The following is a 26,907-nucleotide window of genomic DNA, read 5'->3' as shown; positions in this document are numbered from 1 at the left end:
TTCTAGGAAAGGAGTAATTGGAATGAATATGGTACATGTAGGGTCAGTGATGAATGGGAAGGAGAGATGAGGTTGGCTTGTTTTTGCTCAGTCATTTTTCAGTCATGTCCCCATTTGGGGTTTTCTTGGTAAACATATTGGAGTGGTTTGCCATTTCCTTCTTCAGCTCATTTTACAGATGAGTAAACTGAGACAAACAGGGGTAAGTGACTTGTCTAGGGTCACACACAGTTAAGAAGTGTCTGAGGCCAGATTTGAACTCAGGTCTTGACTCCAGGCCAGTGTTCTATCCATTGTGCCACTGTGCTGCCCATATGAGGTGGAGATTAAGCAGTCCAATTTCCTCCTTTTACTAAGGAAGAAACTGAGGCTCAGTCATATCAAGTGATTTGTTCAAAGTCCCTCAGCTAGTAAATGTCTGGTCTGGGATTGGAGCCAGGTCTTCTGATTATACATCCAAATGCTCTTTGATTTGTAGGTTCCTAGCTCATTATAGATTTAGAGCTGGGGAGACTTCTGAGGTTATCATTTTACAGATAAAGAAATTGAGGTTCAGAGATGTTAACTGAGTTGCCTGTGGTCCCACAGGTAGGTAGTGGCAGAGATGTCATTTGAACACAGTCTTTTTCCTTTAGACCCAATGTTCTTTCCTATGGATGACACTGCCTCCCAGGGTATATATAAGACCCTTTCCAAATACTTGTTTGTGTTTCTTGAGGGGGAGGTGGAGGTAGGGGTGCTGTGATACCTTCTTTGTACATAGTGCCCAGGGGCATGTGGCACACTGAGTTACAGTATGTGGGTTGGAGGTTTCCCGGGCATCTCAAAATTGGTAGAAGTGTGGTGGGGGAGGTAATAGGAGAGAAGGTGATCTTAGCCTCCTAGGGATAAAGACCCAGGTTATAGTAAAGGGGGCAGGAAGCTAAGTCTAGAGCAGGGACAGCTGCTGCTTTGGAGGGATGGTGATGACAGTCAGCATTTGAGAGATACCCTCTGTCTAAAAGAACTGTAGAGTTGAACTAGCCCACCCCTCATTTTATAGAGGAAGAAACTGAGATATCTCCTCCAGAACCCCTAGTTATCTGTGTAGTGACCTCAGGGGTACCTCAGTTTCTCCAAATGTTTCTGTGCATAACTCCTCTGCTCCCCAAAGCCTGCTGGTATTGCCCTTATCCCCCAGCCTTAGGGACCAGGCCTCAAGGAATTCCTTTGGCTTTTCAGCTGGGTTAGGCTTAAGCTATGGTCAGCAGCAGCACCGGATTCAAGCTTCCTCTCCATGCTGGTCTTGGTTGTGGTGCTGGTTTTGCATCCTTATCCAAAAGGCCACCTCTTTCTCCTTCAGTTTTATTCCTACTCTCTGTTCTAAATCTAGCAGCAGGTACTTCTCTTCCTTTCCATAGGGCGGCCATTCCATTAGATCATGACTGTTGGGGTCCCTGCATGTGGGAGAGAGTGCCATCAGACATCAGGGAAGATCTTTCTCACCAGCCCTCTGCTCTCAATGCCCTATTTTTGCACTCACCCTGTGCGGGCAAAATTGGCCCAGTATTTCATCATGTTTCTGCTGAGTATTTTCTCCTTTTCTGTAGCAAACCCTGAGGAAAGAGCCAAGAGAAGCACTGAGGGCACTGGGGGTCTGGTTAAAGACTGGAGGAAGGAGCATGTCCAGCCAGTGCTCTGAAACTGATGACTCAGCCAGATTCATAGGACACATATGTGGGCAAGAACATGGGGCCAGTGAATATAATTGGAAAGGTATCTGCCAAGTCCTTTTCTACTTCCATGAAATCTGCACATAGCTTCCTCCCTCTCATCCATCAAGTATGAAATCATGCCTCTAGTTTAAATCATTTGTCTCCAGAAAAGGTTCATATTAAAATGAAAATGTGTTATTTTCCTTTAGAGTCATAGATTACAGACTCTCAGAATGGCAAGGGAGAGTTGGATCATAAATCTTGAATTGGAAGAGACCTGCAAGGTCAAGCCCATATCTCCTCATTTTACAGATGAGGAAATGGAAGCATGGAGAGATGAAGGGACTTGCCTAAGGTCACACAGTTAGTGTCTGAGGCAGGATTTGCACGTAGGTCTTGTTGACTGCATGTTCACTTCTCCATCCACTCTATCCACTGTATTATATTGCCCTGTATCTAACTGCCATCTGAAGCACATGAACCCAGGACTACATGCTTCACATAATTTTCTGGCCTCCACTTTAACAAGCCCAGAGATGGCAAACTTACTACTTTTCAATAATAATAGTTAGCATTTGAGATTTGCAAATTGTTTTACAAATATTACTTAATCCTTTCAATAACCCAGAGTGGTAGGTGCTATTATTATTGTTTTACAGATGAGGAAACTGAGGCAGGTAGCAGCTAAATGATTTGCCCAGAGTGTCTGAGTTCATGTTTGAAATTAGGTCTTCCTGACTCCAGGCCCAGTGCTCTGTCTACTGTGCCACTCAGCCATGAAAGGCAGCACATTTTATTTTCAGATAGCTGTAATTGTTGGGTGCAGAAATCCTTACAACTTTCACCCCTTCCTCCTCTTAACTCAAGCAGAAAAAATAAAAACAAATTCCTTTCCCATCTGATAAGTCTTCATATTTTTGAAGAAGTGACTCAGTCAGACTTTCAGGAGCCAAGATGGTAGAGTAAATAGTTGCCATAACTCTCCCATATTCACCTCCAAACAACCATAAAATAGTGCTCCAAATCAAATCCTAGAACAGAAGAACCACCAAAAAGATGAGATGAAACAATCTTTTAGCCCAAGAAACTGGGAGGATTGACAAGAAAGATCTGTTTTACTTGGGTAAAAGGGGAATGCATTCCAGGACAGGAAGTGTCCCAGCAAACCCCACTTCAGCAAACCAGTGGGAGATCCTGAGCCCCAGGGTGGTGGAGCAGGCAAATGCTAACCCCAGGACCCCCCACATGCCTTACTATAGCCAAGGGGAACCAGCAGACTCTAGTTCAGAGAACTACTTTGTGTTTCAGTAGAGCCCAGGGCAAACAGGCATCTGCCAGCATGACAAGAAAGTAGGCCAGACCACTTGCTTTAGCATAGCTCTGGTGAACAGTCATCCTTCAGCAGCTAAACTTTTATGTGCTTCAGTGTAGCCCCAAGGAAAGGCAGAAAGACCTCACTGGGCCTCAGCACAGGTCAGACACCACCACTACGACCACAGCTCAGCACAAGGTAAGCAGCCAGGCCCCTATGGCTTCCAGTAGCATCAGCCACCCCCCAACCTCACCCCCCCCCCCAGGACAGCACCAGACACAAGGGTGCTCCAGGGGCATCAGGGCAACATCAGCGCAACACCAGGTAAATAGTCAGGGCCTGCAGCCACTGGAACAAGAAGCCTGAGACAGCGTCCTTTCCATCAGGGATACAGAGCTCAAATTTAAAAGAAAGGAACCCCTACCCTCCCCCCAATAAAAAAATAGATGAGCAAAGAACAACAAAAAAAGATTTGATCATAGAAAGTCATTATGGTGATAGGAAGACTAAGATACAAACTCAGAAGAGGATAACAACGTCAAAACACAAAGGGGAAAACTCCAAGGAAAAATGGGAAGTGGTCTCAGACCCAGAAAGAACTCATGGAAGAGCTCAAAAAGGAACTTAAAAATTATATAAGAGAAGGAGTTGAAAAATTGGGAAGAGAAATGATGCAAGGGAATTATGAAAAAAGAGTCAATAATCTGGAAAACTGACTAAAAAGTAGAATTGTCCAAATGGAAAAAGAGAAACAAAAATCCACTGAAGAAAATAACTCCTTGTACAATTGTCCAAATGGAAAAGAAAGTACAAAGGCTAATTGAGGAAAACAACATTTACAAGAATTGGGCAAGTGGAAGTTAATGACTATGAGATATCAAGAACTGATCAATCAAATTGAAAAGAATGAAAAACTGGAAAAAAAATGTAAAATACCTCATGGGAGAAACAACTGACCTGGATATTAGATCCTGGAGACACAATATCAGAATCATTGGACTCCCTGAAAGCCATAATCAAAAGGAGGACCTGGACAGCATATTTCAAAAAATTATTAAGGAAAACTGCCCTGATGTCCTGGAACCAGAGGGCATTGAAATAGGCATTGAAATAATCTACCAATAGCCTCAGGAAAGAGATTCCAAAATAAAAACTCCAAGGAACATTATAACCAAATTTCAGAACTATCAGGTTAAGGAAAAATTACTGTCTAGAAAGAAAAGTGTTCAGAAAGAAAAACTCAAATATCAAGGAGTCTGAATCAGGATTACACAGGACTTGGCAGCTGCAACATTAAAAGATCAAAGGTCATGGAACATGATGTTCTGGAAGGCAAAGGAGCTAGGATTACAACCAAGAATCACTTACCCAGCAAGATTAAGTGTAATAGATCAAGAGAGAAAATGGGCATTCAATGAAAAGAAGGATTCCAAGCTTTCTTAAGGAGATCAGAACTAAACCAAAAATCTGACCTCCAATATTAAGCCCCAAGAAACGCATAAACAGGTAAAAAGGGAAAAGAAAACATAAGAGATTCAATAGAACTAAACTACTTACGTCCCAACATGGGAAAATGATACTTGTAATTCTTAAGAATTGTATCACTAATAGTAGAGCTAGGAGGAATATACATAGACAGAGGGTGGGGATATAAGGTGATTTTGAGGTAATGACATAAAAATTAAGGGATGAGAAAGAGGACTACAATGGGTGTAGAGGGAAGGGAGAGGTAGAGTTGGGTAAATTATTTTACATGAAGAGGTGTGAAAGACCTATTAAGTGGAGGGGAAGATGGGAGGATGGACAAGGAGTATCACTTGAACCTTACACTAATTAGTATTGTTTCGAAGAGGGAATTATATACACAATCAATTGACTATAGAAATCTGTTTTATCCAACAGAGAAGTAGGAAGGGGAGATCAAATAAAGAGAGAGTGGGGACCAACAGAAGGGAGGGCAGATCAGGCGAGATGGTAGACAGAAGTAAAACACTAGTGAGGAGGGAAAGAGTGAAAGGAGAGAGAAAACAGACAGGAGGAAGAATAGGATGGAAATTCACAGTTAGTAATCATAACTGTAATGGGAATGGGATGAACTCTCCCATAAAACAGAAGCAGATAGCAGAATGGATCAAAAACTAGAATCCTACAATGTTTTGTTTATAAGAAACATGCTTGAAGCAGAGACACACACAGAGTAAGGGGCTAGAGCAGAATCTATTATACTTTAGCTGAAGTGAAAAAAAGAAAACCACCAGGGGTAGTAATCTTGATCTCAGATAAAGTAAAAGCAAAAATGGACCTAACTGAAAGAAATAAGGAAACTAAGTCATGCTATAAGGTACCATAGACAATGAAGCAATATCAATACTAAACATAAAAGATAAGTTAAGTGAATTATATAGCAAGAAATAGACAGCAAAGCTATAGCAGTGGGGGAACCTCACTGTTCCCTCTCAGAACTTGATAAATCCAATAAAAAAAATAAGAAAGAAACTAAGGAGGTAAACAGAATATTAGAATAGTTAGATATGTCAGACTTTTGGCATGATTTGGACATAAAGGGTGACACAATAAGCAAATCAGAAGATCAAGGAATAGTCTACCTGTGAGATCTATGGAGAGGGGAAGAACTCATGACCAAACAAGAGATAGAGAGTATTACAAAATGTAAAATAGATAATTTTAATGAATCTGAATTAAAAAGTCTTTGTATAAACAAGACCAATGCAACCAAGAACAGAAGGAAAGCAGAAAGATGAGAAACAATCTTTACAGCAAGTTTCTCTGATAAAGGTCTCATTTCTCAAATATATAGAGAACTGAGTCAAATTTATAAGAATATAGGACATTCCCCAAGTGATAAATGGTCAAAGGACATGAACAGGTAGTTTTCAGATGAAGATATCAAAGCTATCTAAAGGCATATGAGGAAGTGCTCTAAATCACTTTTGATTAGAGAAATGCAAATTAAACTCCAAGGTACCACCTCACACCTATCAGATTGGCTAATATGACAGAAAAGGAAAATGATAAGTGCTGGAGATGTGGGAAAATTGGGACGCTAATGCACTTTTGATGAAGTTGTGAACTGATCCAACCATTTTGGAGAGCAATTTGGAAATATTTTGGAGAGCATTTTGGAACTGTGTCAATCTGTGCATACACTTTGATCTAGCAATACCACTACTAAGTCTGTATCCCAAAGAGATCATAAAAAAGGGAAAAGGACCTACAAATGCAAAAATATTTATAGCAGCCCTTTTCATGGTGGCAAAATATTGGAAACTGAGGAGATGCCCATCAATTGGGGAATGGTTAAACAAGCTGTGGCATATGAATACAATGGAATATGATTGTGCAATAAGAAATGATGAACAGCCAGATTTTGGAAAAACCTGGAAAGATTTGTATGAATAAATGCAAAGTGAAATGAGCAGAATCAGGAAAACATTGGAGGTAAACAGAATATTAGAATAGTTAGATATCAGCAACATTGTGCAATGATCAACTATGAATGACTCAGCTCTTTTTAGCAGCACAATGATCCAAAACAAAAAAAAAAGACTTTTGAAGGGAAATGCTATACATATCCAGATAAAGAACTGATGAACTCTGAATGCAGATCAGAGCATATTTTTTCACTTACTGTATTCTGTCTTGTTTTTTCTCTTTTAATTTGTTTCTTTTTCACAACTGTGACTTATATGAACATATTTTTACATGTTTGCATATGTATAAAGAATATCAAACTGCCTATCATTTTTAGAAGAGGGGAGAGGAGGGAGGGAGCAACATTAAAAAATTTATTTATTTTAGTTTTCAACATTCACTTTATAAGATTTTGAGTTCTAAATTTTCTCTCCCTCCCTCCCCCCTTCCCAAGACAACATGCAATCTGATACAGGCTACACATGTATAATTCTATTAGACATATTTCCACATTAGTTATGTTGTAAAGAAAAATTAGAACCATGAGAAAGAAAAAAAAAAGAGAAAATTATATGCTTTGATCTGTATTCAGACACTGTAGTTCTTTCTCTGGTTGTGAATAGTATTTTCCATCATGAGTCTTTTGAAATTGTCTTAGATCCTTACATTGCTGAGAAGATTTAAGTCTATCCAAGTTGGTTATCACACAATGTTGCTGTTACTGTGTACAATGTTCTCCTGGTTCTGCTGACTTCATTCAGCATCAGTTCATATAAGTCTTTCCAGGTTTTCCAGAAATCTGCCTGCTCATCATTTTTTATGGAACAATAGTATTCCATTATATTCATATGTCACACCTTGTTGAGCTATCCCCCAATTGATGAGCATGCTCTCAATTTCCAATTCTTGGTCATCACAAAAAGAATTGCTATAAATGTCTTTGTACACATGGATCCTTTTCTCATTTTTATGATCTCTTTGGGATACAGACCTAGAAGTGGAATTTCTGGGTCAAAGGGTATGTGCAGTTTTATAGCCTTTTGGGAATAGTTCCAAATTCTTCTCTAGAATGATTGGATCAATTCACAACTCCATCAACAATAAATACATTAGTATTCCAATGTTCCAACATATTCTCCATCATTTATCATTTTAGCCAATCTGATAGGTGTGATGTGATACCACAGAGTTGTTTTGATTTGCATCATTTGATTTAGAGCATCTTTTCATATGACTGCAGATAACTTAATTTCTTCATATGAAAACTATCTGTTCATTTCCTTTGACCATTTATCAAGTGGGGAATGACTTGTATCCTTATAAATTTGACTCAGTTCTCTATGTATTTTAGAAATAAGGCCTTTATTAGAGATACTGGCTGTAAAAATTGTTTCTTAGCTTTCTGCTTCCCTTCTAATCTTGGTTGCATTGACTTTTGTCTGTGCGAAACCTTTTAAATTTAATATAATCAAAATTATCCATTTTGCATTTCATAATGTTCTCTATCTCTTGTTTGGTCATAAATTCTTTCATTCTCCATGGATTTGACAGGTAAACTTGCTCTTCTAATTTGCTTATAGTATTACCCTTTATGTTTAAATTGGGAACTCATTTGATTTTAGCTTGTTATAATGTATAAGATGTTGGGAGGGAGAAAAAATTGGAACTCAAAATCTTATAAAAATTAATGCAAAATTTTTTCTTGATATGTAACTGGGGGAAAATAAAATGCTATTTTTTTTTAAACAAGTGACTGTGTTCTTCCCTAAATCCTTTGTTCTCTAGACAAAATATCCCCAATTTCTTGAATTGATTCTTGTATGGCACATTATCCACACTTTTCCTTGAGTAGTAGGACTTTACCATCCTTCCTGTTGCTGCCTCCAGCTGTTTGTGCCTTAAAGCTGAGACCATCTCCCATTTAATATAAACATTAAAATATTTATCTTTGTGGTTGGGATCCTTTTTCAATCATGTCCAACTTTCTGTGACCCCATTTAGAGTTCTCTTGGTAGAGATACTGAAGTGCTTTGTCATTCCTTTTCCAATTCATTTTGCAGATGAGGAAACTGAGACAAATAGGGTTAAATGGCTTGCTGAAGGTCACACAGCCAGTAAGTACCTGAGGCCAGATTTGAACTCATGAAAATGAGTCTCCTTGACTCCAAGCCTGGTGCTCTATCCATTGTGGCACCCAGGTGCCCTCATATATCATATCTATCTATATCTTATATTACCTGATTATTTGAGTGTTATCTCTCTCATTAGAATGTGAATTCCTTGAGCACAGGGACCATGTTTTTTCCCCTTTGTACCTTCATGCTTATCATAGTGCCTAGCACTCAATAAATATTTGTTGACTGACTGATTTTCACCATCTTGGTTGCGTCCAGTTTGTCCATATCCATTCTATAATGTGACATTCGGTACTGGAGATAAGGGTCTGACCAGGCTAGATTACAGTGGAATTGTTACTTCTCTTTCTCTGCTGATCCAAGATCACATTGGTTTCTCATTTCATTGACTCATTTTAGCACCCTCTGCCATCTTATCACAGAACAATTAATCAGACTGACTGTTCTCATGACGAATGGGGGCTGAAGACTTAGATAGTGTGACCCTGAGGGCTTTGAACCAGGAAGGGAAGGACACATCTAGGGCATAGGTGAGTCTGAGTGATCAGGCTAGCAATGGGGTACCTTGAGTAACTGAGAGTGCAGTTATAGGGTATTATGTCTTTGCTGGCAGGGAAGGTTAGAGGATAAAAGAAAAACCTTGCCTGATTTGGGAAAAAAGCACTGGACTTGTTGGAAAACTGGAATTCAAGAGTAGCTATACCACTTAGTAACTTTGTAGCCTTGGGTGAATCATTTCACCTATGATCGTGGGATTTAGAGCTGGTTGGATGACTTTGGAGATTATCTAGTCCACCTCATTTTACACATTAAGGAAGTTGACACCCAGAGTGGGGGAAGTACACATAGTTAGTGACAGAGCTGGTTTTTCCTCATGCCTGTGAATATTCTCTCTTATCTCTGCTTCCTGGCTTCCCTGGCTTCTTTCATCTCCCAATTCTGATTCCATCTTCTGTAGGAAACCTCTCTTGATCCCCCTTCCTTCTGAGATCATGCCCAATTTGGCCTATATCTCTATCTTATTCATATATAGTAGTTTTCACATTGTTACCCCCATTAGATTATGAGGTGCAAGAGAGTTAATTCTGTCTTTTGCCTTTCTTTGTACCCCAAGCACTTAGCAAGCACAATGCCTGGCATATAGTAGGCATTTAATAGATATTTGACTGATTGACTCTCTCTGGGCCTCAACTGCCTTATCTGTCAAATGAGAGGTCTAGATTAAACAATTTCTAAAGCCCCCTCCAACAATAGTCTGTGTTTTAAGGTTCTCTCTAGCTCAGTTCTCAGTTCTATTCTCAGTTCTAAAGTCCCTCCCTGCTCTGACGTTCTATACTCTGTGGTCCCTTAAGGGCTAATATTCTGTGATTCAACATTTTTACTTTGGTTGGAGGATAGGTGGGAGAGGGAATTGTACCACCTGCCTCCTTCCTTCCTTAGGATTGGCTGGTAGGGCTACTTTCTTCTCTCATCTAGGCTACCTCTCTGAGCCACTCTCCAACTGACAAGTCTATAGGGATGTTTTTGAGAGCAATAGCTCTAGATTCATTGTCTTCCCTCTTGGGGACTTCATTTAATTGCAGGTATCTTCACTTACCTAGGCCTTCACTGATGTAGGGTCAGGGTACTCCTCAAAGCAAGATGGGGCTGAGCTCCCAGACCTTGGTCATGGGATGCTCAATCTTCCTCTTATTACCATGACACCTTCTACCCACACAAACCCCTCTTCCTTCCAGTCAAATGGTCAAAGGGCTTTCTTTCTTGAGGGACTGGGCAGGAAGGATATCTCACATTTGGTGAGTGGAGTCCCAAGAATGAAGTTGATCTCATCACCATGGTCGGCCACATCACTTCGGGTTTTGATGATGATCCCAAAGGAGGCGTGATGCTGGAATTCATAAAAGTAGACTGGAAGGCCGGCATCTGCCAGGATACAAGACCAAGCAAAAATCTCTTACATCTGGTGACACTTTCAAAGTTTACAGTATATTTACCCAAAATGACTCTGTGAGCAAGTACTAATCTTTCCAGTAATTCAGGTTCAAAACCTCAGAGTCATCCTCAAGTCTCATTCACCTTCACTGCCCACATTCAGTCAGTTGCAAAGCATTGTTGATTATGCCTGCACCTCATCTGATGTCCTTTTCTCTCTCTGCTCTCAGGTGGCTACCAGCCTACTTCAGGATCCCATCCCCATTCTCCACATTGATGTTAAATTCCTATTCCTAAAGCCCAGCTTCAACTGTGTCTTTCTGCCCAGCAAACATCAGAGGCTTCCTAGTGCTTTTAAGATAGCTCTCCTGTGTGGCATTTAAATCCTTATGATCTGGCTCAAATCTGTTTTTCAATTGGCTTCACATGGTCTATGTTCTGCATAAACTGGCTCAACTTTCTGTTCCTCATGCTAGTAAGAGTCTGAGGCTGGATTCAAATACATTTTCTGACTCCACCCCCAGCACCCTAACCACTGAACCACCTAGCTGCCCTTAGGGCCCTTAGCTCCTTCAAAGTTTAGCTACCCTCCACAAGAGGCCTTTCCTGATCACCCTAGTTGGTGGGTGCCCATAAATTACTTTGTATATGTTTTGTGGGCAGGGAGTGCATACAGAATCATGCCTGGAGTCAGGAAGACCTGAGTTTAAATCCAGCCTCAGATACTTTCTAGCTGTGTAACCCCTGGGCAAATCACCTGTTGGCCTCAGTTTTCTAATCTGTAAAATGAGCTGGAGAAGGAAATGCCAAACCACTCCAGTGTCTTTGTCAAGAAAACCCCAAATGGGGTCACAAAGAGGCAGACCCAACTGAAAAATGACTGAAGAACAACAATATATTTTGTATTTACTTATCTGTATCCATGTTATTTACTCCTAGTAGAAAGAAAACTCCTTAAAGACAGATCCTGTTTGGGTTTTTTTGTCTTTTAACACCTGGCAGAGTTCCTTGCACGTAGTAGGTGCTTAATAAGTACATATTGCGTGACGGGAGGAATGTAAGAGTTACAAATTTTATCATCTCCGTCTTAGAGGAGGTTAAGACATTGTTAAGGTTAAGAGATGAAGCTGCTTGATTTGCTAGGGCTGTATAGAGAGTAAATGTTAAGAGTTACAGTTTGAACCATTCTCTTCAGACTCCAAAATCTAACATTCTTTCCACTGTACTACAATGCCTTCCTCAAGGAAGGGCCCAGTGGCATAGGCAGTCACTCCATTCTAGGTTCTATAGTCATACCTGTGGACCTCTTCCACCTGTGATACCCAACTATCTTTCAAGGCCCAACTCAGTCTCCCTTCTATGACTGACCATTTTAGCTCACAGTGTTTTCTACTTACATTTCTAATAACACCTAACAAACAACTCATATATAGCTTATCACATATTAAAACTGGACAGGACCTTAAAACACAGAATGTCAGAACATGGAAGACACTGTTGGAATTGGGAAAGACCTTTCATCATAGGATATTCTAGTTGGGAGGGACTTTGGAATAAAATTAGAACACAGAATGTTAGAGCTCGGTCCTTAGAATGTTGCAAGGTAGAATGTTAGAACTGAGAGGAACCCAAATATAGAATGTTAGATCTGCAAGGGGCCTTTGAATGTAGAATATTAGTATGTAGAATGTTGGGAGAGAGCTGAGAATATCGCCTATTAGCACATAAATTATGAAATGTAGAAGGAGCCTAAGGACCCAGAATGTTAGAACTGGAGGCAACCCCTGCCCCCACCAGGTAATCTGGTCCATTTACCTCAGTTTCTACATCTTGAAATGGAAGTCTTGCCTTTTGCAATAGTCATCTGAATATATGTTTTGTCTCCCTAGATCCTTCTCTGGGAATAGGGTCCCTTTCTACTAATTTATATGTCCCCCCCCTGCCCCTGACCAGTGCCAAGCCCTGGGTATAGTATTCAGTAAAAGTCTCTGGTGACCAAAGTGAACCACTCGGGATCCCCCTTGGGCCAGGCCATGGTTGTGAAGGTGGGGGATCACCTCTGTGATAACGTGCTGTCTGAATAGCTGGTACCACAAAAGTTGCGTCTCCAGCCAGGTCCAGGATATGGTTTCGCCTCAGGATAAGTTGACTCAACTTTCCTTTTTGAAACGTAACGTTTCCTGCATACTCTTTTATCGCCAGAGGAATTTGGTCCTTGGTGATGTTCTGGAAGGACAAATGAGGGGGGGAGGTTAAGACAGCGTAGGACTAACTCTTTCCACCCTCCATTCTATCCCTCCTGCAAACCATGACTCATTGTCAGAATAATCTACCTTCTGCATAGGTGGTTATATCAGCCCTTTGTTCGGACCTCTTCACTGGCTGCCTACCGCCAACTGAATAAACTTCAACCTGGCATTCAGGGTCCTTCATAATGTGGCACTGCCCCACCTTTCCAATATCATCTTACAGCATTCCATTCTATATTGTGGTGCAGTTGTGCCATATTGCTCTCTGTCCCTTCAATGTGCCCTGAATATCCCCCACCTCTATGCTTTAAAAATGATATTTCCTGTGCCTGGAATGCCTTCCTTTTACCCACTGAACTCCTGGCTAGCTTTTAAGCCCAACTGAAGGACTACTTCCTCCAGGAAGCTTTTCTTGATCTTTCTGGTCGAGAATGACATTTCCATCACTTAGCTCCCTTTGGGTTACTTCTGCCTATTACTGTTATCTGTTTCATGACAGATAAGAGGAAAACCTAGAAAAAGGCTCTAACACATTGGCTAAATTCTCTGTGAAGGACTTAGTGAAGGCCATGGACAGGAATCATACAGTGTGAGTAAGCAGAAAGGAGCTGAGATCTGCCTGGAAGCGGGATTAGCCACATCTATGAAATCATGGTTCCTCTAAGCATTAAAGTCTGTAACTATCTGATGGGCACAGAACTCTGCAAGGCAGGGATTATTTTATCTAAATTTGTTATCTTTTCTAGCACTCAGTACAGGACTCAGTGCAGAACAGAACACTAGTAAACATTTCTAGTGTCACAGATTTAGAGCTGGAAGCAGCTGACCTTGGAGGTCATTCACTCCAACTCTGTCATTTGACAGATGAGAAAACAGACTGATGGTCCTAGAGGCTCAATGACCAAGGTCACATAGACAGAAGCAAGAGTTAAGGTCCAAACCGAGGTCTTCTTGACTCCAAATCCTACAGTTTTTCCATTAGCTAGGTTCTGATTGTTGTTTAAATTTGCATTGCATATTTACATTGGGCTGGAACCAATGACCACATTTTACACAGTTATGACTTTGAAAGATATGAATTCGAATACATGTAACCACTTCACAAACTAACACCTAGCTATATACCATGCAGCATCTCCCAGGGTTATTGAATTTAGTTATAATGACCAGAGGAATAGCTTTAAAGGAAAAGGGAACAAACATTAATTAAGCATCTATTAGTGCCAGGCATTGTGCTAAACTGCTTTACAAATATCTCATTTAATTCTTAAAGGGGAAAAATGAATGAGGAAGGGGCTGTCCCATTAATTTGGTGCTGAAGTTATCTCTGCCCTCCTTTTCCTGTTCCCCTGCTACTTCCTTATGCCAATGATTGCCTAAGTTTGAATCTTTCTTAATTGTAGCAACACTCAGCTTAAGGGACTTGACGGGAGCCTAGGGATGGTTGGGAAGCCCCGAAGAAGGCTCATAGCCTGAGATCTAGAGAGGGGAAGTGCTTTGTCCAAAATCCCTCAGTCCTCTGACCTCAGGTTTGCTTTCGCTCTACCAAACAGAAGCAGATCAGCCTCTGCCAAGTGAGGCCCCAATAAATGGAAGGCCTCTAGACTCAGACACTCAGTGCTCCAGAAGGAAAGTGATTTGATCCAAGTTTCCAGTTGGCTTTATATTCACTAGGTTGTAGAAGCCTATCTCATGGCCCCTTGATGCCCCCTGCCCTTGTCTTATCTCTCTGCCCCAGAACATGGCATCTTACCAGCATCAAGCCGAACTCCCATAACAGATCAATGATTTTGGGTCTACTTGTTATCTGAGGGCTCAGTGGAACTTTCATGATCTGTGGATGAAATGGAATCTCTAAGGTGACCACAGATTTGGTGCAAGAACATATGCATGCAATAAGAGTGAAGTCAAATAGACTTAGGAGGGAGCTTGTGGGGGACCCTGCTGGACTCCAGTTTTTTGGGTTTATTGCAGAGCTGGAAGAGGTTTTATAGTGATAGTATAAGATCATGCAGTCTCACTCCCTCATTTTACAGAAATGGGAAAGGGCCAGTGATTTATCAATGGTCACATAAGTAGTAAATTATACAGCCACTGTCTATCCCACTCCCAATACACACATGTGCATGCATGGGCAAGCACACACGTGTGTGTGTGTGTGTGTGTGTGTGTTTACATACACACACACCTTGGCCTATAAGCAGGGGTGCTCTGGTAAATGCTTAACAACTGGCTCTCCAGAACAAAAGTACCTAACATACACTTTTAAGTTTAATTTGCATTATTAACATTTTCTTCATTGCATTCATAAATCTAGACAATCAACAAAACAATAAATTAAGCTTTAATTTGGATCATTTGCCAATTGCAGAGGTTTTGCCAATTGCTTACACTGAAATTTTAACAATGGGCTTTGGGACTGGCTCCAGCCCATCTCTGCCTATGAGCATACATTCCTAGGGATTCCAAAGACAAAGACCAGGTGCATCTGCTGTCTTGCAAAAGCTCACATTTCAATACTTTTCCCCGCTACAACTCTGGGAGGAAAGTAGGGCTACGATTATTGCTCCCATTTTATAGATGACTTGTCCATGGCCACATGCGACTGAGACAGGACTCAAGCCCGCAACTCTCTCTATTCTGACATGATTTTCTCTCTGGGAACAGCCTTACGCCACTTTTGCTGAAGCATTTGCAGAATCAACATGAAGGAAATGGGTTTGGCTTTATTGTCTGGAAGCCCCTGTGAGGTGGGCCCAGGGAAGGGGTTCTCTGTAGACCATGTGATTTAAAAGCCCCTGTCCTCACTGCTTGTTAGTGTCTGGAATACTTCCCTCAAAAGACAAAGCCTTATATTTCATTGAGAGGAAGGACATTAGGAACAGAGTTCCCCTTGGAAGGAAGAACCCTGACATTCAATCAACCTAAAATATAAATGAAGGGGGGTGGGAAGAATTCTAGACTAGGGTCCACCTTTTGGCTCTTTTAATCATTAGTTGTGTGACCTTGGATAAACCACTTCCTTTCTCTGGGTCTCTAGTTTTCTTAGTTGTAAAATGGAAATAATAATGCACTATGATAATGCTGTTGCATAGACCCAAACAAGCAACGTAAAGAGTTTCACCAATTCTACTCTGTTGTGGAAGAGGAAGCTAGCATTATTCTAGTTCTTCAGTCCTGAGAGTGGGAGCAGAGGTATCCCTTTTATTTTAGAGGGGGAAGATAGTATAGAGTGGGAGAAGGGCACAAAAAAGGGCATTGGGACTGACATCACAATGTGGTCAATAGCTGACCAGGTTGATAGATCTGAATCATGAAAGCACACTCTAGCTACTCCCTTTCCCCTCTGGAACTCCTGGTTCAGATCATAGAAGCTCAGGATATTGGCTTAGAACTTAGAACAAAGAAGCTTAGAACCAAAATGTCAGATACAGGGGACCTTAGAGTACAGAATGTCAGAGACACAGGGGACCTTAGAACACAGAATGTCAGATAATCAAGGGACCTTAGAACACAGAATGTCAGATAATCAAGGGACCTTAGAACACAGAAAGTCAGAGCTGGAAGAGACTAGAATAGAGAATTTGAGAGCCAGAAGGGAGCTTTAGAGATCACCTAGTCTAATCCTCTCACATGACATATGAAGGAACTGAGGCTCAGAGATGGGGAGTAACTTACCCAAGGCCACACAATTAGTAAGTAGCAGTTTAGAGACTTCAGTTCAGACCTCCTGATGGTCCAGTTTGCTTTCTGCTGGAGCCTTTAGCAACTTAGTACCTGGCTAGTTTCTGGTACTGGTGAGGCTCTGTCCATATCTCTGTTTTCTTAATAACCCTCATTTATTATGAGGAGTCAGCTAGGCTCAGTTGTGGATGCTGAGGAGCCCAGGAGTCCCCCTCTCTTTCTTCCTCCCCCTCTTACCATTTTCTTCTCCATTTCCCTCCCCCTCCCTTCTCTCTTACAAAAGGGAGAAGCCAGTTGAATTCTATCCTGTTCACACCCAGGAGGTAAGGGATCTGTTGAAAGTTCCCTTGAGCCAGAAGCGCTTCAGGGCTGTCAGTGAAAACGAGTCCATCCACCACAGCAGGTACAAACCAGATGGTCTACAAGACAACTCAAGTTTAGTTCTTGGCTACAGCAGAGATGAAGTCCTGTCCCAGTTTCTCCAAATCATCCTGGTCAAAGGGAGTAGGGCTGGCCAAGGCCTTGTGGTCTGCAGGCCACTAGTGCCCTCTGGTGGGAACAAGCTTCCATGCCAGCAGATGGGCAGTGAAAGGTCCCCTGGAATCTTCCCTGTCCCCTCCCCAATATCTCCTCTAGCCCTTCTGCCTGAAATGGCCAATATTAGATAGGGAGATCTAGGGCCTGAAAGTGTCTTATCTAGTCTACCCTCCTCTCATTTTACAGAGGAAGAGATACAAACCCAAAGAGGGCATGTGACCTGCCCAAAGTCACACAGGAACGTGGGGAGCATGAGTGGACTGGCCTGGAGGTAGAGGGAGAAGTCCTTGAAGCATGTGCAGGTATCCCTGTCTGGTTTCAATCTAAACAGCCTGGTGGAAGCTTAGGGGTGCACCAGTATATACCCACAAGTGTGTGTGTGTTATACATATGTGTATACACAAATATAAAGAGAGAAGTGTCTATGGATACTCACACATATACAGACAAATGTATATGTACATGAATGTGCATGAATAAATATACATATAGATATATACACATGTGTAAACAGTGTATTTATACACAACTATGTACACCTGATTTAGGTCTATATCTACATGTATATAATATATGTGCACATGTATATATACATGGGCATATCTAACTGAGACACTGGAATTGTGAGATGACCAAAAGTTATAGTACCACTAGAAAAACTGAGGATTCAGGGATTGTGGAGCCAGGGCATAGAAAGTGGGGGACAGTACCCCCTAAGTGGTTCTTTTCCTTCTGGCTTTAAGGCAAAACTACTTAGATCTACTCCTGAGGAGGGACAGCAGCCCAGTGTCCCCTTGTGAGCACACTGCTACCTTGATCTTTCTTCCCTCATCTTGGTAAGTGAATCTTCTGCAAGGGAAGATTTTGGTGACTTTGTGGATTGAGGACAACCGGAGGTCCCATCAGAGGTTCCATCACTGGCTGAACCTGAATGGAGGTAGTAGCTGTGACCGCTAGAGTGGCTGTGGTCAGTGGCAGTGAAGGTCACCACTGATTCATCACACCATCCAGCTTTGCAGCCAGTTAGAAGGTTTTTCATCATCACCCAGTAACAACTCTTCAGGAATGCAAGGCTAGAAACAAGTTTACTGCAGGCTTTTACATCATCTCTTGGGCTGAGACCAGGTAGGGAATATCTGTGCATGTTTCAAGCACTAGACCTTCGTAGGCCAATCTACCCTTGTTACACACACACACACTTGTGTGTGGTATATATATGTGTATACATAAATGTAGAGAGATAAGTGCATATATGTATAATATAAATGTATATGTGTATGAATAAATATACATATAGATATACGTGTGTATGTATACAGTTTATCTATACAGAACTATGTACACCTGCAGATTTAGATCTGTACCTATATGTGTATATGTGCATATGTATGCACATGTATATATAGACTAATTGTGTATGCACATACCTATATATATGCATATATATATACCCACAAGTGTGTGCGTGTATGTGTGTATGGAGAGAGATATAGACTTATAGATATGTGTGTGTTTATACATGCATGTACACATATGTAAAGACAGCCAGGTGGCATGGTGGAGAGAGTGCCAGGCCGGGAGCCAGAAAGACCTCAGTTCAAATCTGGCCTTAGGTACTTACTAGCTGTGTGACCCTGAGCAAGTCACTTTGCCCTGTTAGCCTCAGTTTCCTCATCTGTAAAATAACCTAGAGAAGGAAATGGCAAACTATTCTAGTATCTTTGCCAAGAAATTCCCAGATGGGGTTGCAAAGCTTGGGACACCACTGAAAATGAGTGAACAACAAAACACACACACACATACATGTATAATTATATACACATAAACATATGTGTGCATGTATGTGTATATCTATCTATCTAGACATATAAACATACTCTAGTCAAGTCAGCATCCTTCTAATGATAAAACCTCCTTGAGCCACACCAAGGATCTGGACTGAATACTCTCCCCTAGGCCTAGCTAGGAAACTTGGCAAAGGAGTAACCAACCAACACTGAGCCAGATAAAGACCACTTGGGTAAGTCCATAAGGTTTAGAAATCACAATCAACGTACCTCTAGAGGGTTCTTGTTGTGGTGCAGTTGGAAGAATTTCTGTGAGTGAAGAGAAGACATGAAAAGGGTTATAAACAGGTTTAGGGACTAAACTGAGACAAGAAGCAAGGTAGTTTATTTACCCTATATGGGTGATCTTAGGGCCTAGGAGGGTGAGTCCTGTCCATGGATAGCCCGGCCTAGTTGAAAGGAGAGAGGGAACCTAGGAAAAGAGGGGGATGGCGTCCTTTCTCATCTCTAGCCTTCACTATACACTTCTATGGCACAGGTTTGGGTTTGGTTCATTAACTCTGGATGAATTATGGGCAATGTGAGTATTGGGGAAGGGTGGCTTGTGGAAGCTGGGGATGATCAGTTTCTGAGGGAAAAGAGAGACAGACAGACACACAGACAGAGACAGAGAGACACAAAGAGACAGAGAGACAGAGACATAGAGGGGAGAGAGAAAAAGACAGAAAGAGTGAGAGAAGACAGAGACACATATAGAGAGATAGACATGTAAAATGAGATAGGACACATACACACACACACATACACAAACTAGGGGGCAGAGAGATAGAAAGGGTCATCTACAGAGGTGACTAGACACAAAAAGAGAAATGGCAAAAGGGATGTCAAGTAGAGGTAGACAGAGACCGGGGGACAGACTCATAACTTTCATGGGATTTAGAACAGAAAAGGACTTTAAAGATCATCTAGCCCATTCCCCTCATTTTACAAATAATGATGCTGAGTGGGTCAGGGATGGAAAGAGAATTGCTGTAGGCTACATAGCATACATATGGGTAGAACTGGAACTCAAACCAGGGTCCTCTAGCTACACATTCAGGTGGCAGTGCTACCTCTGGAAGCAGGGTGGAAGACTCTGGGGGCGAGGGATAATGCTGTTTCTTCTTGCAATGAGAGGACCTGAACTCCAGGATGCCAGGGGGTCTTGAGGAAGGCACAGTTCCCAGAGACCCAAGATGAGTCTGAGCCAGCACAGAATCATAGAAGGCGGGTGTGGAATAGAGTTTAGCAGATCTGGTCACATCCCAACCGTGCTTGGTACTTGGGTCACCTTGATCAAGTCATTTAACCTCTGGCCTTCAGGGTCTTTAGCTATAAAATGAGGGGTTTGATGTAGGTGATCTCTAATGGCCCTTGCTCAAGATCAGGGCCTGTCTTTTTGTACCCCCATGCATAGTGCCTGGAACGTATTAAGTGCCTAATAAACAAATGCTTTAAATCTATGACCTTATGGGAACCATGAATCTATTGTTATCAGGAAACTCTTGGTGAGTTGGCAAACCTGGTAGAAGGGGACAAGGCTTAGGTCAAATCTTTGTGAGTCTAATGACCAAGGCTGGGACATCTGTTCAGAATCAGCCCTTGCTTAACTAGAGACATTTTTTTTCTTTCTTTTCTGGGGTCACTTACCATCTTATTAGACACCTTCCAGAGCTCTTTCTCAGTCTTTGACCTGAGGCACTGCACCAGGGCCTGGGTACTGTTAGTAGCACAATTGGTTGCTTTAGCAATTTTCTGTAGGTAGGTAGAACAAGAAGTTAGCAACATTTCCCTTTGGTTTCACTCACCTCCCCCTAGATCTCTAATGGCTCCTTCTAGGATAACTGCTTGGGCTATAAATTCAGTTTCTGTGGCCCAAGAAAGACCTCAGGGACAGCTCTCTTCCTGGAGAATAGGTGTCCCTGAATCTATGGAACAGTCTCCTTCTCTTCATCCCCATCTACATCCCATTTCTTTGGGATGGACAACCTCAAATTTTGCTGGTGGCAAGATTGAATCCTTGAGTGCCTCTAACCTCCACCCCCTATCCTGTGCAGAAAGTCAAGATCTCTTCTGTGAGGCCAAGGTCTTGCTCTCTAATGAAAGGAGAGAATACTATCCAGGCGGGAGACCTGGATTAGAGTCTTGGCCTTGATATGCCTAGATTGCTTTTGGGTAGGGATCATCTCTATGTAAACTTTGTGTCTCCCCAATTTCCCACCATATGGCTAAATATTTGCTGTATTTGTATAACAAACTAGTTACTAAGTTACATTCTATTTCATCTGTAAAGTAGGAAGAGGAATACTGATAATACCTGCCTCACCAGATTGTAGTGAACACTTAACATGTGAGTTCTTCATATTACTAATGAAGATATCTAAGTGGAAATGTCCCCAGTAGTCCAAAGTAGGTGTGGGTTTGGCTGTCTAGGGAGTCCTTAGGAGTTAATCTTAACTTCCCAATCCATTGGACTGGTGGGATTCAAGCCACTCTAGGGGAAGAAAAATGTTCTAGAAGTACCATTCAGTATATCTAAGATACAACTAATCATCTTTCTTACTGAACTTGTCACTCCATATTCCCCTACAGGCATGAATTCCCCCACCTCCATGGATGGCACCATCTTCCTCATGATTATCCAGATTCCAAACTTCCTTGACCCAGTTAAAATCCCAACCCATCCCACTGCCTCTATGTATCACATCCTCTATGAACCCTTCCCTGAGTTTGCCACTGGAAAATGTTTTCTTCTCCCCTCATATTTTTCTAGGGTACTTTGCCTGGATCTCACTTTGTATCTGCTGCCATTCTATTTTGTATTAATTATCTGTATACATATTGTATTTTATTTTCTATATCTTAATTAAGCTTTTTTGAGGGTAGTAATTGTCATTTTTCACCTCTGTAGCCCCAGTGTTGAGCACAAGGACCTCATCCATACTGAGAACTTTGACTAGGGTGGGCCAAAGCCCTGATTGCCCCACCTTAGTTAAGTATGGGACAAATTTAGAAGGCAGCTCAAATTTAGAAGATAATTAATAGCAACATCCAGGACTGTCCTTCCCTCCTCCAAGTGTGATTGCCTTCACCCAGTCCCATTCTCAATGACGTTGGTCTTGTTCTAGGATGCATTTCCCCAAACACTGGTTAGTCCTTTAGCAATGAAGAAAATGTCTTAGGATCAGCTTCCTTTTTCTCTACACGTATCCTATGACCGCATCATGGGGAAAAAAGTGCCGCTTCTTCCCCTCCAACTTTGTACCAAATTAAAAAAATCCTGGTTATGCCTATGAACATGTTTGGCACATAAAAAAATATTTATCACACATTTTTGGGACATGAGCAATATGGAAATTTATTTTGTTTGACTACTCATATTTATTACAATGGTCTTTTTTTCATGGTGGGGGATTGGAGGGAGAAAAATTAAATAATCAAAAAATTCATTAAAAATGTTTGTTGGAAGTATATCTCAACAGAGAAATCTCAATTCTCTATCCAATTCTTCTTACATACTGTCTGTTGGGGCCAACAATGGTGCTGTCCTTTAGGGGAAGGGATAGTCCTTCTTAGTCACCCTGGGGATTGAGGGTACTGACCTTGGCAATCTTCAATGGCTCATAAGAGATAAAGATCTTCATGAGGGCTGTTCCACTCTGAGAGATTGCCCGGTGGAAGAGGCCCTTGGATAAAGGAGACAGAATCTACAAAGACCAGGAGGAAGAAGACCACAGGTGAAGAGACTCCCTTGACTCCCAAGGTTCACACTCCTCAGAATTCTCTCCTACCTTTACTGTTTTCTACAGCAGCTTTCTTTTTAAAAGGGCCCATTGAGGTGAGACCAGTCCTTTGATCTGCCAATAGCTATCCTCCCTAATTCCTTCTACTTGACAGAAGAACTTCATAACTTAAAAAGGATTAAAAGAGTGCACACCCATCTTTGCGATGATGTGCTGAAGACCCTAACACTTTGTTGTCTCTGTTACTTTCCCCTTACCTTCTATAATCTCATCAACTGGGCTGTGGGGAAGTCACTTGGCCAGGGCATCTGGCATGTCCTGACCAACTTGCCCCTATTATAGATCATAAACTTACTTTTGAAGGGACTGCAGAATTCTAATCCAACTATCTCACTTTATAAATTCAGGAGTTGAGGTGACTTGCCCACAGTCACACAGAGAGCAGACATTAGAGTCAAGACACAAAGTTGGGTCCTCTAACTCATGAATCACTTCCTACTATTTCACTCTGGGCCCAGGAGCTAGAAGTAATGAGGGAACTTCCTTATCCCCATTTTGCGATCTACTTCCCATTACCCCACTCACCAGCCCTGAAATACATATGGCTCCCGAAGACTGGCCAAACAGGGTCACAGAGGAGGGGTCCCCGCCGAAAGCTCTGATATTCTCTTGCACCCAATGCAGAGCAGCTAACTGGTCCAGCAGTGCCCAGTTCCCTCGGGCATGAGTATCTCCAGTGCTGAGAGTCAAAATCCACTCAGAGTCTGGAGACCAGCCTCTGCCTCTAGTACAACTTTACCACCAACCTTCAGCTCTGTTGGCCCCCCATGGCCCCACCCCTTTTTGACCCCATCCTCACATGACCAGGTACCACATCTCCCCTCCTTTGGTCCCAGGTTGCCCCAAGCTATCCCTTTTTAGCTCCCTCTTAGGATTCCTCCCAACCCTTACCTGAGGAAGCCCAGGATGCCAAGTCGATTCTGGATGATAACCACCACGACATCCTCATGGGCAGATAACACAGAGCCATCATAGGTAGAGGCTGATCCCACCACAAAGGCACCACCAGGAAACCAGACCATCACCTACAGAGAGCCAAGCAGGCAGTTGCCCCTACCTACACAGCTGTTCTGCCACACTGACCATCTGGACTGCCTCATTTGCCATCATGTGACCTTTCTGGCTGCCCATCATAGGCTAAAACAAAGGATTTTTGAAAAAGTGACTTTCTAGCTTTCTTTTATGTATTATCTTCTCCTATTTGACTGCTAGTTCCTTGAGGGCAGGGACTCTTCTTATTTATATTTCCAGTGCTTAGCCTTGATAGAACACAATAGACCCATAATAACCTGCCCGTGCCCTTTTGTTCTATGGGATTCTGGTTCATATCTTTCCAGAAATCATTCACTGAGAATATAATCAATTGGCTGGAGGCTTTCCTAAGGTTCTTTTCATCTTTGGCAGAGAGTCCCCTCCCTTGCTTTTGCTTATGTGACTGGTGCATGTACTTTTCATACATGCTCTTGAAAATGCTTCTTTTCTCATTTCTTATGCCCACATCAACAGAGGTAATCAACGGTAGTCTCCGTACACCTGCTGGGCAATCTTTCCATTACTTTTGGGGATCACTTGCAATCAGTTTTGATTCTTTAGAGATGGTGCTATTCTATGATTGAACGTTATAACATTCCTGAGGAGTTTGGTGTTAAAAACACCTGAGTCCCATGCTGGGTCCCAGATCACTGCCCATCTGTAGTACCTACGTAGTTGACCATAAACTCCTTAAAGGCAGAGTCTATTCATTTTTCTCTATAGTTCTACCTTTTAGCACAATGTCTTTGTAGCTGGTTCTTATTAAGGGTCATTCGGTTTAATGAATTGAGTATATGCACTGATGGACTAACTCAATGGATTACCCGGCCAGTTACATCCCATGTAGAAGATAGGTAATGTGGCTTTTGGACTACATAATCTGTAGTGGGATATATCACATCTGATATAGGCCAATCAGCCCTTAGTCAAAGTGAGTGCATTCAGTTCAACTCAAAAAGCATTTATTTCAAGACTTGAGGAGAGTGTCTGACCTTGACTCCCAAGCAGAAAGAGTAGACTGGAGAGTTGGGCAAGCAAAAAGGAAGAAGAGACTTGAGAGCAGAGATAAGAGTGAGCCACAGCTTAGGGAGAAACTATGAGAGAGACTCTAAGAAGATCTGAAATGATCTGGTGCTGTGATCCAGAGAGAACTAGAAGAATCTGTGGCTCCAGAGTAGTGAGAGCCTGCTGGAGGGATGGGACTGACCTGGGGACCTCTTCTATTGTCTAATGAAACTGCTATTCTCCCTTCTGATTAGCTGGGGGTGGCAACTTCTATGCTTTTTTATCAATTGTCTTTCATTTAGATTGTAGGAACCTGCTCTAAAATCCTATTGCCTTGCAGAAATGCTAAGTTCTGTGTGTATTTTATTTAAAACTTACAAATAGGGAGAGAAGTGAAAGAACATTCCTTATTCTAGGGAGATGAAAGATTTGGCCAGCAGGAGATGATCCTGAGACATGGGGTTGTTAGGACAAAGTAGGTGAATGGTTGACAAGGCTGGCACATGAATTCAAGATTTTGACGCTCCTGGAAATAAATCTCGAATCAGGGGAATGGGGACTAGTTGTGGGAATGCTGGCTTTCACTTTTCACTTTTGAACAAAGAGCTGCTAGTTTGCCACCTACTGGGCTACTTCATCATTTCTAATAACAGAAGACATTTCCTGAATGACTATCATGCCCTGGACAAATTTGCTGGGCATATTTTGCAGATGAGAAAACTGAGTCTTAGAGAGGTTGAGTGACTTCTTACCCAAAGTCACTTTCCCTCTTGATTGGACGAAAGTTTCCAACATTCTATGTTCCAAGGTCTCCTAGAGGTCTGAAATACTCTGTTCCAAGGTCCCTTCCAACTGAAACATTCTATGATCTGTGACTGATGCATTCATGCAGTTAAATCTTATGGAAGATCCCCTTATTTTCCCCCAGCATCCCTTTCATCTCAGAAGAAAAGCTAGCTAGGCAGCTAGGTGATACAATGGATAGAATATGGGATGTGGAATCAGGAAGGGCTGAGTTCAAGTCCTGCCTCAGGTATTTACTAGATGTGTGCTGGACAAGTTACTTAACTTGTAAAATCAGGATAAAAATAGCACCTACTTCAAAGGGTTGTTAAGCAACTTGTCCAAGGTCACCCAACTAGGAAGTATCTGAGGTAGGATTTGAACTCAGGTCTTCCTGACTCCAAGTCTAGGATGCTTTCTGAAATGTCAAGCTGTTGCTTGCCTTGAAGGAGACGACTGAGCTGAGAGAGTTGGGGAAGGTTGGAAGGGGTGAAGAGTGACTCACCGGTAGCTGGCCTTCCCTCTGGGAATGGGCTGGTGTGTATATGTTCAGATATAGGCAATCCTCCTGGAAATGCATCCTTGTAGAGAGTTTTTGGTTTGTAAAGTACATATGTGTGATGTGGCCCCAGGACGGTTGGAGGCACCTGAGTAGCAGAAAGTCAACTCAAGTATTTGGTGGCCAAAGAATGCCTCTGTCTAGACAGTGTTCCACTTTGGAAAATCCCCATGCAAAGCAAAAATCACTACCCCCACCTCAAATTCAACCTATTCTCAAGGCTCAACTCCTCCAGTTACCCCAGCATCCGGTTATTATTTCTCGGCCCAGCACAGAGCCAATTCAGAAATAGTGTTGATAATTCAATTACTAGCTGATCTGGGGACGATCCAGACAGGGGCACTAAAGGCTTCCTTTCTTGTCAAATTGCTTTAAAAAGCTCACACCCCAGTGGATTACTAGCAACTCTGCCTGGAGGTGGGGAATGCACCAGGTAACCTCCCCTAGTTTCTTCTTATTCCTCAATACCCCCAAAGCTAAAAGTGAGAATCTCACGCAGGAGGGTAGGTGGCTGCATCTCTTATGCCATCCCAAGGCTCAGGAGGCTCTGGGGGAGCAAATCTCAGGTTGCCCACAGGGGGCTTGGCGAAAGGGACCCCCAGGTAAATGTTGACCATTGTTCCTCCCACATGGGTCTGCTTTCCACGGAGCACTCCATACTTTGTGACTGTCACAGGTCGGTCTGAGTTACCTGAGGGAGGAAAATAGGAGTTGAGAGAGAGAGGTGAATGGATCACTGCATTTGGAGTTGGAAGACCTAGGTTCAAATCCTGCCTCATCCAACCACTACCTGCTGGGTCATGGGCAAGATTCTCTCTCTGAGCTTTAGTTTCCCCACCTGTAAAATAATACTACCTCATAGGTTTCTAAAACACTTTGGAAACCTTAACGTGCTCTAGAAAGCTGGAATATTATTATTACCTT

General features: G+C 42.1%; 1 protein-coding gene across 1 annotated transcript; it reads right to left on the bottom strand.

Moving 5' to 3' along the window:
• Positions 1–406: 406 nt before the first annotated feature.
• CES4A (carboxylesterase 4A) lies at positions 407–26,907 on the bottom strand. The gene is made up of 13 exons (XM_072635972.1): positions 26,479–26,907; positions 25,930–26,071; positions 23,496–23,629; positions 23,130–23,283; positions 22,404–22,508; positions 20,452–20,556; positions 19,033–19,071; positions 16,717–16,857; positions 14,508–14,588; positions 12,563–12,731; positions 10,365–10,496; positions 1,523–1,595; positions 407–1,436 (listed from the first exon to the last, which is right to left on the bottom strand). Exons 1-13 carry the CDS (start codon positions 26,760–26,762, stop codon positions 1,262–1,264), a joined length of 1,734 nt encoding a protein of 577 aa, XP_072492073.1. The 5' UTR covers positions 26,763–26,907; the 3' UTR covers positions 407–1,261.

This window comes from Notamacropus eugenii, chromosome 1 (genome assembly GCF_028372415.1).
Source record: "Notamacropus eugenii isolate mMacEug1 chromosome 1, mMacEug1.pri_v2, whole genome shotgun sequence".
NCBI lineage: Eukaryota > Metazoa > Chordata > Mammalia > Diprotodontia > Macropodidae > Notamacropus > Notamacropus eugenii.
The sequence above is the reverse complement of the archived record's forward strand: the minus strand, read 5'-3'. Positions and strand labels throughout refer to the sequence as shown.